At 36.3% G+C, this 10,983-nt stretch overlaps 2 protein-coding genes across 3 annotated transcripts; one reads left to right on the top strand and one right to left on the bottom strand.

Annotated features, from left to right (window-relative positions):
* Positions 1 to 846: 846 nt before the first annotated feature.
* LOC124405181 lies at positions 847 to 3,711 on the top strand. The gene is made up of 6 exons (XM_046879865.1): positions 847 to 1,029; positions 1,132 to 1,289; positions 1,480 to 1,714; positions 1,864 to 2,010; positions 2,770 to 2,947; positions 3,017 to 3,711. Exons 1-6 carry the CDS (start codon positions 973 to 975, stop codon positions 3,358 to 3,360), a joined length of 1,119 nt encoding a protein of 372 aa, XP_046735821.1. The 5' UTR covers positions 847 to 972; the 3' UTR covers positions 3,361 to 3,711.
* Positions 3,569 to 9,669, bottom strand: LOC124405177 (probable Na(+)/H(+) antiporter nhx-9). 2 transcript variants are annotated; one of them, XM_046879859.1, is made up of 17 exons: positions 8,938 to 9,669; positions 8,565 to 8,828; positions 7,972 to 8,168; positions 7,618 to 7,874; positions 7,208 to 7,425; positions 6,908 to 7,110; positions 6,650 to 6,739; positions 6,487 to 6,557; positions 6,154 to 6,369; positions 5,881 to 6,004; positions 5,651 to 5,791; positions 5,491 to 5,560; positions 5,132 to 5,236; positions 4,821 to 4,880; positions 4,470 to 4,634; positions 4,250 to 4,402; positions 3,569 to 4,129 (listed from the first exon to the last, which is right to left on the bottom strand). In XM_046879859.1, the coding sequence occupies exons 1-17, from the start codon at positions 9,308 to 9,310 to the stop codon at positions 3,903 to 3,905; spliced, it is 2,934 nt and encodes a 977-aa protein (XP_046735815.1). In that variant the 5' UTR covers positions 9,311 to 9,669; the 3' UTR covers positions 3,569 to 3,902. The 2 variants fall into 2 exon arrangements, with proteins under 2 accessions (XP_046735815.1, XP_046735814.1); XM_046879858.1 differs by having other exon boundaries at positions 5,881 to 6,016; positions 8,938 to 9,667.
* Between the last annotated feature and the right edge of the window lie 1,314 nt (positions 9,670 to 10,983).

Genomic DNA, 10,983 nt, shown 5'->3' with positions numbered 1-10,983 from the left:
ACTCATTTTTTTCAGAATTAATCCTTCCCAAGGCATATATTTATACAGAAGCATCTAGTTACAAGGAATATTATTCTCATGTTATTATTATTTATACACCCTTGTCAGTTGTTCTCGTTATATTTTATCCGTACGCATTATGCTGTATCTACTACAACTTTCCATTTAGGATGGGATGAGTACCAACAATGGTAAAACTTTGAAAAACTTGAAAATGGCAAGGAATTTGTGGGGTCAAACCGTACGATAAAAAATATGTGTAGAAAAAGATATGTGAAGATAAGAAAAATTTATTTCATGGCTCATTTGGAATTTTGGCAGTTCGACTTTAGGGACACAAAGCTAAATATGTTGCTTCATGAAAATCTGGAAAAGTCACATCGTATCACATTTGATCAATTCGACATCATTTTCATGCTACAAGTCTCCGAGTTTCTTACTCAGAGTTTAGATGTAAACGTTTTCTCTTACATGTAAGTATACAAAATTTTCCAGCTTGCCTCGACTCACGTTCAACGATCTAACATTCATTATTAGTCATTTTTATTGCATTACTGGAATACACATATGTTGGAATTTATCAGTCAACGATAGCGAAATATTGGGACCAAGAAAAATGAAGCTTGTACACCGTCTGAAATAATACAGTACGAACAATATAATTCCTTGCAATTAATAGTAACAAACATTGAGCATACGGGTCGTCTAGCCAGCTTTTAACAAAATACATACGGATAGCTTGTTCAAGGCATATTCAAAGTTCGCGGTCGTCAGCTGTGATTCAAGATGGCGGCACAGAACAGATGTCAGGGCACCGGTGAGTTGTACATAACCTATATACGTAACACCTACCTCTGCGAGTGTGCATGCATGACTTAAATTATTACTTATTTCTTTGCAAAATGCAAACCAATCATTGCAATAATTAGGGAAAAGCTTCGAATCTATGATATTAAGTTTACAGTATAAATTATGTTGATTAAGGTCGGGGTTAGGTGCATCACCGTGAAATGGGCCAGTGTTCTGAGGGTGAGATTTTTAGTTTCAAATGTTTAATCAGTATTGTTAACGTTTGATTTAGGGATTAGAAAATTACGTAGTCATTGATTTGTTCAAAACGATGAATTTCAGGTAGCAAATTGCTATTGTCATTTGAAAACACCGAGCACTCCAACCAAAGAATCGTCCGAAGTGGTACCTGGTTTGGAATTCATGTCGAAGTACGACGACAAAGCATTAGACCGAATACTCACTGTGCTGAATTCTACATGTTCCAGCAGTTTGACTAGGTGAATGCAATTCAATTTTTTGCGAGAAATTTGATATCAAACTTCTATTCGATCATGATGTCATCTTCTATTACAAAATAATATGAGCTTCCATTGAAACATCGATATTCTTTATTTTTGATGACTTGTTGTTGTTCAAAGCATCAAAATTGTATCGTAGGTATTATTTGAATAATGAATAACTATGCAGGTACAAAGTTTCTAAAGGATGCTCCGAACAAATTAAAAAATACTGGACCACGAAAGGGCCATTTACAACTGTAAAACAATTACTTGAAATTGAGAATTTTGACAAAAAGTATCTAGAAAAACTTGTTTGCTCAATAGTGGAAGAGCCCATAGACCCAACTGCAACATTGGATAAGCAATTGAAGAAAATATTACAGAATGTCACCGTGAATGCTTTACCGAAAGAGAAAAGATCTGTGAGTATGTCGAGTCATTATCTGTTGACTGTTTACTAATTCATTATCACGATATAAAAATATTAGGTGATGTATCAAAGTTAGTAATGTCAATTAATACTTGGAGACGTAATGACGACAATGACTACGTTTTGTGTAATTATTTTCAGAAGATTAAAACTGTAACAAGTATTCATATAGGTTTGACACATGTGAGTTGGGCAAAAATGGATATCGACGGCCATTTGTTGGTATGGGATGCTTGTGAATTTCCGGAGTGGTCTAAACCATTCAATACCAAATTGTTTCACACTGTGGTAAGATAAAAATATGCATCACTCGAACTTTAGTAGGTGTATGATATACTTGGACTCTAGAAAAGCGTAAAATCTAAGACCAAGGTTGATTGAGTTACGTGCACAGGCTTCAGTTCTTATGATTTACTATTGAGATGCCAGATAAATAGCCTAACTGTGCAAGAAAATCATTGTCAACTCTCCAGCACAACTTGAACTTTTACGGAATTTTTATTGTTACTAAAATGATTGGCTTTTATATTCTTAAGTAAATTTTTAGAGCATTATGTATCTGCTGGACTGAATACGTCTGATTCCGTGTACACCTTGTGTTACACACTGCAAAATTGCTCAATTTATTGTCAGAATTGCGAAAGGCGAATGATACGAAATCATCATAATGAATCCGAATAAGTAGGTGCAAACAATACAGAGGTAGTGTGAACTCTGTAAGCATTTGTCAGAAAATCCATGATTGCTATCATAAATTTCCTTCAATGAAACAATTAGTATTTGTTATATTAAAATAAAAAATTATTTAATCATAATGAAGTGTGAATATATGTATGGCTTGATAACTCTGGCAATTAGCCTTTGGAAGAAAATAGATTGGGTTTAATAAATGGACATAATTGTCTACCCACCAAGAAGAATGGTAGAGCAAAAATAGTCTAATAGACGTAAGGAGCAGAAATCATATTCTCTCCAATGGCACTACACTAAAACTCTCTAACAATCCTGATAAAAAAAAACATTAGCGACATTCTGTTTCAATTATAGGCACTGGAAGTGTGGAGCAAACTACCTGTGTCAGATGCCTACGTAACAGAAGATGTAACTTCCCTGAAGAATTTTCAAAATAAAATTGAAAGCAAAACCCTACTTAGAAATATACAACGCTTTCAGTTGGCTATCACGTTACAATTACTAACCAGTACAAAATTGAATCAGTCCGACGGTAAGGAAAACTGTTGGGTTTCAGTAAATCATACCTATGACGGCATCCTAATGATATATTTGTTTTCAGGAAATGAGGGATCAAGTTACACGCAGATTGATAACTACTATTTTATACGGCCGAATATACCACCAAAATTATTTCAATTAATTATTGGTAGTGAAACTGTGGCAGCAAGTTCCATAGTACAAACATTTATAGACAATAATGTTAGCGAATCTTTATCACATATTTTACCAGTAATTATTGATCCTTTTGTAGCAAGCTTATATAATGAGAGCAAAAATCTTAAAAAAGAAGGATTAAGTCAGGCCCTAATTATTGCTGTGGCTTTCATTGACTTGACTGTCATGTGTAATCCTGTTTCTCTCAAAAGTCTCACCTCAAGTCAATATTCTATAAAAACCAAATAATTATTATTAAATTAATAATAAAGCTGTTTACAAATAACAAATCCCAGCTATCTAATTATTGAATAATTGGATATTTCTGGATCTTTGTAAAAGAGGTCATAACAAAATTTCTTATTTATCAGTATTCTAATCATGTTCAAGCGTATTAAGATCTCATGTATAGCAAGTAATAACAGAGGATTTATCATAAGTATAATTGATATCAATATTTGGTGTTCCGAATTTCTTTATTATCAACTTTTTACAACACTAGTTTCTACAGTCTGCGCCAAATCTATTTCAGACGTTTTCTTATTGCGATCACGATAGTTTCAGAATCAACAACTTACACATAGGTCTGTGACAATGCAGTGTCAGATGAAAAAATATGAGTCTTTGTGAATTTTTATCGCCCAAAGTAAAGTAGAATAATGCCAATGACTCAATGAAGTTGGTGGCGTGCTGCAATAGACAACAATTAGTTGATTAACCTAAGGCTAGATAAAATTTGTTCAATTTATATTACAGCTAATCTCATTTTCAGTACTCTGGAAAGATTATTTTCATATATTTTCTTCTTCATAATCTGACGAATCAGAAGACGAAGTTATAAGTGCCGTTGATAAGCTAGGCGTTTTTGCTGTGTATGGAAATTGTGATAAACGTAATTTTTGTGGATTCCAACATTCAGGTAAAGAATGTGATCCGTTTGTAGGTTTTTCTTGTGATATTGGCTCAACTGATCTCAATTCCATCATTGATCCGCGACGAGACGATCGTTTAGCACCATCTGTAATTTCAATCATTCTAACAACTAACAACTCTTTAGTCATAGTCTCCTTGATTCCTGTCATGATTAATTATCTACGGAAAAATCACATCGAGTTTTATCTCGCACTTGTACTTGTACCTGTTATTCTCAATGGAGAATAGCAATATTCTAATTGCGCCACGGAAGGTGTGCTTTCGATACCATCTTGTGATCCCGTTGAGTTTATCGAGCAAATACTCTCCTGAGCGAAAAGCCCAATGACTGATTGCACTTTTGGCTGTTCAATTCCTCCTAGAAACATATATGAGATTTGGATGAATAATAATCGCATGTATTACGCAGGCTTATAGCTACTCACCCAGAAATGTTGCTGATGGCGAATTGTAAGCCAAATATTCCTTATTGGAACACCAAGCAGGGAATTCATTTTGCTTCACTGGACGTGTGGAATCATAATCATCTTCCCTTTTCCAAGGCAGCATTGTTTCCGTTGCCGTTGGAGTTGTGGCTCGTTGGCAGTCTCCTGGAAATTTATTATGGACAAACTACTTGAAACAAATAAGTATACTTTTTTCATCTACATTTACGTTTAATGAAGATTGTTGATTTTACTTCACGTTCAAGAAATGAGCAACTTAATGATTTTAAAAAACGCTAAAAACGAATTGTCCAACGTTTGTAGGCTTTGTGCAAACTTAGATATTTGTACCTTCCATGTCACGTGGCAATCCTACTAAATCCAATTGCAAATCCAGAGCGTTCGGGGGTTCTGTAACAGAAAACATACAGATATAGAAATGTTTTTCATTTGGGTATTTTTAACTTTTTACTTTCAAGTCCAATTCTGGTTTCACACTAAAACTCAAGGCCCCGTATGGGCCCGAAAAATCTGATAGGCGTTTTAATTACTTATAATGCTTCCGCTTAAATTAAAGGTGAAATAATGTACACCCTTATCGTCGAGATGTCAATTATTAATTGATACAATACAATATTATCACAGTCTTGATTTTAGTTTACCTGATGAACGTGCTGTAAATGTAATCCCGGACTCCCAATCATCTTTATTACTTGGTTTATATCCATCCTTACATTCGGATTCATAAAGTACTTCGTTGATGTAATCTAAGAAATTGTTAAAATTAACGAAAATCCACTGAATCATATTCGGCTTACTTTCATAATGTCACTTCCGTGTTTTTTACTTTTGTTTTTATCTACGCGTTCATGAATACTCTTGTGTAGATAATCGTTCATGTCATAGAATTGACGTTTATATTAATTGTTTTATGATTTTACCTTTTGAGAATTAGCCCCGTAATAAAATAAATTGCCCACAGTTGATGGACATTTATGAATTATGGAAATTATATCAATACCTTGTGAAAATAATTTAGTAGATCCATTCTGTTGAAATTCTGGGAAACTGACGTGGTTCTGCTTTCCTTCCTACAAAGGAAAGAAAACTTGCTTACCTCTGATTTACGTGGAACCTAAGGGAAATTTGAAACTGTAAATCTATTGAAAAGTTAATCTTACTTTTGGCAATTTCTTGCTGCGTTTGTTTCGATGCTTATGCTCTCCCATCATACGTCTTATGTTCATGTGCATTTTATAATTTACTTGCGTTGACAAGTCACGATCGTTGACTGCGTGACGACTATAACTAAGGCGACGATGCTGTAATAATCATAAAAATACGTGTTCACATTGCCTTCAACCATAAGTAATCGATGGATACGTGTATCCATGAGTTTAACACAACTTACGCGTTTATACGGCTTGCACAATTCTTCCGCAAGCAAGTGATGTATCTTGGCATCTGTCAAGTCTTTCTTTGACGGATTATACTCCAACTCTTGAAGATCAATGTTCCAGCTAGATTCTAGTTGACTAAAACTTGGGCTGTAATTGATGTGTAGAATTGAAAATTTTTGAAAAATTATACCCCCGAAAAATTCAAAATCGCAATTATTGAATAATGACGGTACAATTATTCGTCCATGCATAAATAATCTTGTGAAATATTTTTTTCAACTAACCTGCCGTTGAATTGACCAGTGTTACTATAGTTGCGAAATATTGCAGACATGCTCTCTGTGCCGCTAATATTTCCTATAGTCGATGCATTTCTTCTTATGTATTCCATTGCATCTTTCATTGTCAGTTTCGAATAAGTTTCTAAAATTTTTGGCTCAGCCCCTTGATGGTTTCTCAAGAGATACGGACGAATGAACTTGTTGTCAAATCGCTTAAATCTGAGAGAACGAGGGAGAGAGAGAGGGAGGAACAAAAACGAATAGTACAATATTTTCCCATGTCACACATGTGTAAGTGTCGAAAATATTCCTACAATCAAACAAATCTGTACTTACTTATCCCTGACGTGGTAATTCCCATGTTTGCCCAATATGTCTTCAATTCCAGTCATCGTGTGATCCATGATCTGTTGGCATGTGCCGAAAATGAAAATCACGTCAAGTTCTGATATATTTACTAAACATTGCGTTAATTGTAAAAAACTGCTGCGATGCTTACTCGTTCGTGAATCCTTTCATTCATAGTGGGCTTCCGTTTCTCAGCTCTTTTTACGTTCAATATTCTGACGAGAGGCTTGATAGTAATTCCCTGAAATAATGACCGAATTATAATTTATGCATCTGTATTTAAATATTCAAGCTAATCGCAAGCGAATGTATAGTTGTTACTCGGAGTTACAAAACCAATACAAGAATCATAGGAGTACTAACGGAGATCCTGTAACTACTGTACTAACATACTATTACTTCCTTATACCTGAATAAAGACGGTGAAGTAAATAACAGCGATAGTCGTTGTGACGAACATCGGTTGAAGCGGAACGTGAGCGGGATCAATCAACAAGACCAATGCGAAAGCCACAGCACCCCGTAAACCGCCGTAAGACATTACGAACTTCTCAACTTTATCCAATTTGTGTAAGCGGAATTGATTCGCTACAGCAGCCAAGAGCACCACACCTGGTGAGGGAAAAGGATTAGCCTGTGTACGCGCTTTGGCTGCAATCTTGAGAATTACGTAATAGTGTCCGTAATTGAAAAAGAAACGACTACTCACCGATAATACGATACACGGAACAAAATACTATGGTCATTACAACGAACCATGTGTTCCAATGGTGTTTGTTGTTAACAGTTGCTACCCCAAGGAACATAAATATTATTGTTTCGGAGCTACTGGAGAGCATTTTCATTGTATATTTAACAGTGGTATGCGATTTGTGCGATATGTTTGCTTCCACGTAATTCTTCATTGTTATACCACAAAATGTTATTCTGAAAAGAAAATATCAATAATTTGACGCGAAAATCAACGCTACTGGATGTAGATTTTACATCACAGATGAGAGAAACGTCGTGTGTTATCTTTGGCAAGATGTACATTAATTTTGCTAAAAAATTCTCCATATATTTATCAGCTAGATTATCGACGTTATGGCGGAAAAAATAAAACTGACGGTAACTCACGCTAATATTCCCGACATGTGGAAGATCTCTGCGTTAAGGTAGGCCAAATAGGCCATAACGAATATAAATATCGGCTCAATGACCCGTACTTGATCCGTAAACCTAGTTACGAATCCAGTAGCAAATCCCCAGGCAATACCAATTATTGTGCCACCAATGGCAACGACTAAAAATGAGGCAAATCCCGACATTATGTCGGTATAGACTATCTGGGCCTCACCCATTTCACTGTAAGCTTCAAACATGTTGTAAAGTACCTGTATATATTGTTAAGAAAAAGAAAAACAAAGTGATAGGCCTGTTAATTAATCTTTCACGAGCACGGCTCCACACCTTGAACGCAGGAATATTTACCACGGTAACTGCATCGTTCAACAAACTCTCCCCAAACACAACTATGTACAGTATTTCATTAACGTGAATTTCCTCAAAAACAGCTAACACGGCTACAGGATCTACGGCACTTATCAAGGCTGAGAACAGGAACATGTGAAGCAGCGGTGGCTTACACCCGAATAAACCGCTTTGTCCTAATATCCACAGTGATCCACCTGAAAATATTACGTTTTATTTGATCAAAACGTTCTATATCCGTGGTTTAACCAGCCAGGGTCTACACATTTTAACATTCCGAATCAACCTCGCTGTTTCCGGCTTCCCCGCGTCAAATGTTTACTGTTTTTATTGAGCTTTATATTAGATAAAAAGTAAAATTCGAGAAAAAGTCGCGTACACGATAAGTGTTGTACTAAAATATTTAGGTGGCGGTATAATTAAAAAATGAATAATAAGGAAAATGTAAGAACAATACAGTAATTGTGCATCCCTGTGCTTTCCAGACTTTAAATAACTCTAGACGTGAACTAGCTTCGCAATACGAATCGTCACCGCAATGCAGGTTGCGCTTGGAATTATAGAACCGATAGAATATTTAATCTTACTCTTACCAATGGACAAGGTGTTGAATATGGTTCCAAGGACGGCAAATAGCAATATAGTTCCCAAATGGTCAAAGAATAATCTATTCGGCATAAAGTATCCAGCGTCCAATATTATGGGTGGTAGCATGTAGAGAAAAAATGTGTCTGGAGTTAGCGGGGATACGTGGACGCTACCGGCGTGGAATAGCAATACTCCGACTACGACCCCGACGACGATGAGGAGACACGATTCGGGAAACATTCTGCTTAATTTTGGTGCCATGTGAAAACCTATACAGGGGTTGGAATTATTGTCAGCATGTCACATGGCGAGTGGAAATCTCCGCTTTACATAAGAGTTAACTGGGTATTATACGAGTATATATAGCTGTGTACTTACCTATCTTAGCGATGCTGGCAAAGAATATCCATATACCTATAACAAACGGGGTTTCTACCCTGTGAAATTCAACGGTTACAATATCGTACTGACGCGTAGACTTTTCCACATTCCCTTTGAAATCGTGTCTCTTGACTGGACCCATCGGACCAAACTCCATACCGGGAAAAGGACTTCGCAGATCATCCGGCACATGTTTATCTTCCAAATTTTTTGTTCCAAAATACTTTGCCGTCGATGCTTCTTCACCCGGCGGTGAATTTTTAATACCGTAACTAGACGCGTCGACTAATTTAATATCGAATATTTTGTTAATTTGACATACGAAACACATAACATAAACGATGTTTATGGGCGAGTTAAACTTTGCCATAATTGAGTATTGGTTGCGATATAATGTATAGGTATTATTTATAATCTATCGTTGAGGCTAACATTTTTCATATAATCACTTCTTTTTCTTCTCCTCTTTTGATCCGATTTTCACGTACGTTTAATACTATTTATACATTTTAATGTTAAGTTGTTTCCTTGCTGTTACCCCCCTCAATATTTTGAAGAATATTTCATTTTATCGGTATAAGGTAGATGAATTTCCACCGACAACCATTCCTCCTGTTTCCATCTTTTATTCCAATACGTCCGTTCGATATTATTCGCAGGGGAGTGCGTCGTTACTGATATATAACTCTACCCCAGGCCAGCTGATCGTTCGCCAAAAATGCGCAAGCGTTGCGTCGCGCGGCGAACCCCTGATGCGACAAATAACGCGGGCGTGCGCAAGCCTCCGTCCCACGTGCTACGACCATCACAACACATCTTTGGGAGGGATGGGGGAAGCTGGGGTTTTGCTACATATCACGAAATAACACCCACCGCGATTCTTTGAACAATTTTGTAGCGATCAAACCTATTATATACTCAGAATAATCAACGCATGTGATGCGGTATAAGAAATGTGGCTGTCGGTTCTGGATTTTGCAAAAAAAGAAGAAAGATTGCAAACGTGGTATGTGCAACGTGACCACAATTATTTATAGTCTCCAATTTCGCATAACTTTTTGCAGCATTAGCCGCTGCGCGAATGTTTGTCAACACAATGAATCGCCATACAACCAAACATTTCGTGGATTCTATTAAATCACCATATTTAATGAACCAAATCATTTGTGGGAATATAGTACACCAATTTGTATCAATTAATGATTTGGTTAGTTCAATCAAAAGTCAGCGAACAGAGGATTTGTTGGGATCGAATAAATCCTTGGTTAACGGTACAGTGAAAAATGCATTTAGATATTGCGAGCAATTTTTTATTGAACGGCCAGTTATTATTTTTCCATCGTGCTGTTTTTGGAGTTAAACTTATCAGAATATGATCCTTCGATCTTTATTTAACCTAGACGGAACATGGATTGACTAAAACGCTATCATCCGCACGATTAAACGCAAGTGTAAAAATGTTGAATTGAAAACTTCAGTTTGTTTGATAGTGAGCTTTCGTCACCCACTCATAAATTCAAATTGTGATGGGGCTGTTTATAGAATTGCTTTCGAAAAAAGGAAATACAAAAAATGTTTCATTTTGGTCCACACTATTCCTCTTAAAGTCGTTCTGCGTTGCTACCGGCCAGGTTTAGCGGATGTAGCATCTGCGAATATCCACCTCCACACGCCTACTGTCTACCATAAAGTTTGCCGTCTACCAGCTCCGAAGGGGGGCCCGAAACCGGACTTCCGATGGGATATTTCGACGTAGTATTTTTTAAAACCATTAAGCGGATTTATTGTTTGGAAATCTATAATATTTCGGCAAATCAATTGTAAAGCCCGGTTATTTTTCGTCAAAGTCCACGCGAATTCTTTTGAAACGAAGTTGTGCGTCAATATATTTAAATCTTCGACGGAACTTGATCTGAGGTCTGGTCAAGATACGGACTATACATATTTTTTAGAAGCACGCTTTTTCCGTTTATACATTTTATATCGAGGTACTAATCTCTTCTTCTTAACGCAGATAAAAGCAATTGTCGAATGAGACTCTAT

The sequence above is a fragment of the Diprion similis genome, chromosome 4, assembly GCF_021155765.1.
Source record: "Diprion similis isolate iyDipSimi1 chromosome 4, iyDipSimi1.1, whole genome shotgun sequence".
Classification (NCBI taxonomy): Eukaryota; Metazoa; Arthropoda; class Insecta; order Hymenoptera; family Diprionidae; genus Diprion; species Diprion similis.
Note: the sequence above shows the minus strand (reverse complement) of the source record. Positions and strands in the feature narration are given on the sequence as shown.

Coding starts and splice junctions, on each gene's coding strand:
- LOC124405181 (XM_046879865.1), top strand. CDS start 973: ATGTTGATTAAGGTCGGGGTTAGGTGCATCACCGTGAAATGGGCCAGT. Junction 1,030..1,131: donor AATGGGCCAGTGTTCTGAGG/GTGAGATTTTTA, acceptor GATGAATTTCAG/GTAGCAAATTGCTATTGTCA. Junction 1,715..1,863: donor TACCGAAAGAGAAAAGATCT/GTGAGTATGTCG, acceptor AATTATTTTCAG/AAGATTAAAACTGTAACAAG.
- LOC124405177 (XM_046879858.1), bottom strand. CDS start 9,310: ATGGCAAAGTTTAACTCGCCCATAAACATCGTTTATGTTATGTGTTTC. Junction 6,740..6,907: donor ACTTCACCGTCTTTATTCAG/GTATAAGGAAGT, acceptor TCATTATTTCAG/GGAATTACTATCAAGCCTCT. Junction 5,237..5,490: donor TACTAAATTATTTTCACAAG/GTATTGATATAA, acceptor ACAATTTCTTAG/ATTACATCAACGAAGTACTT.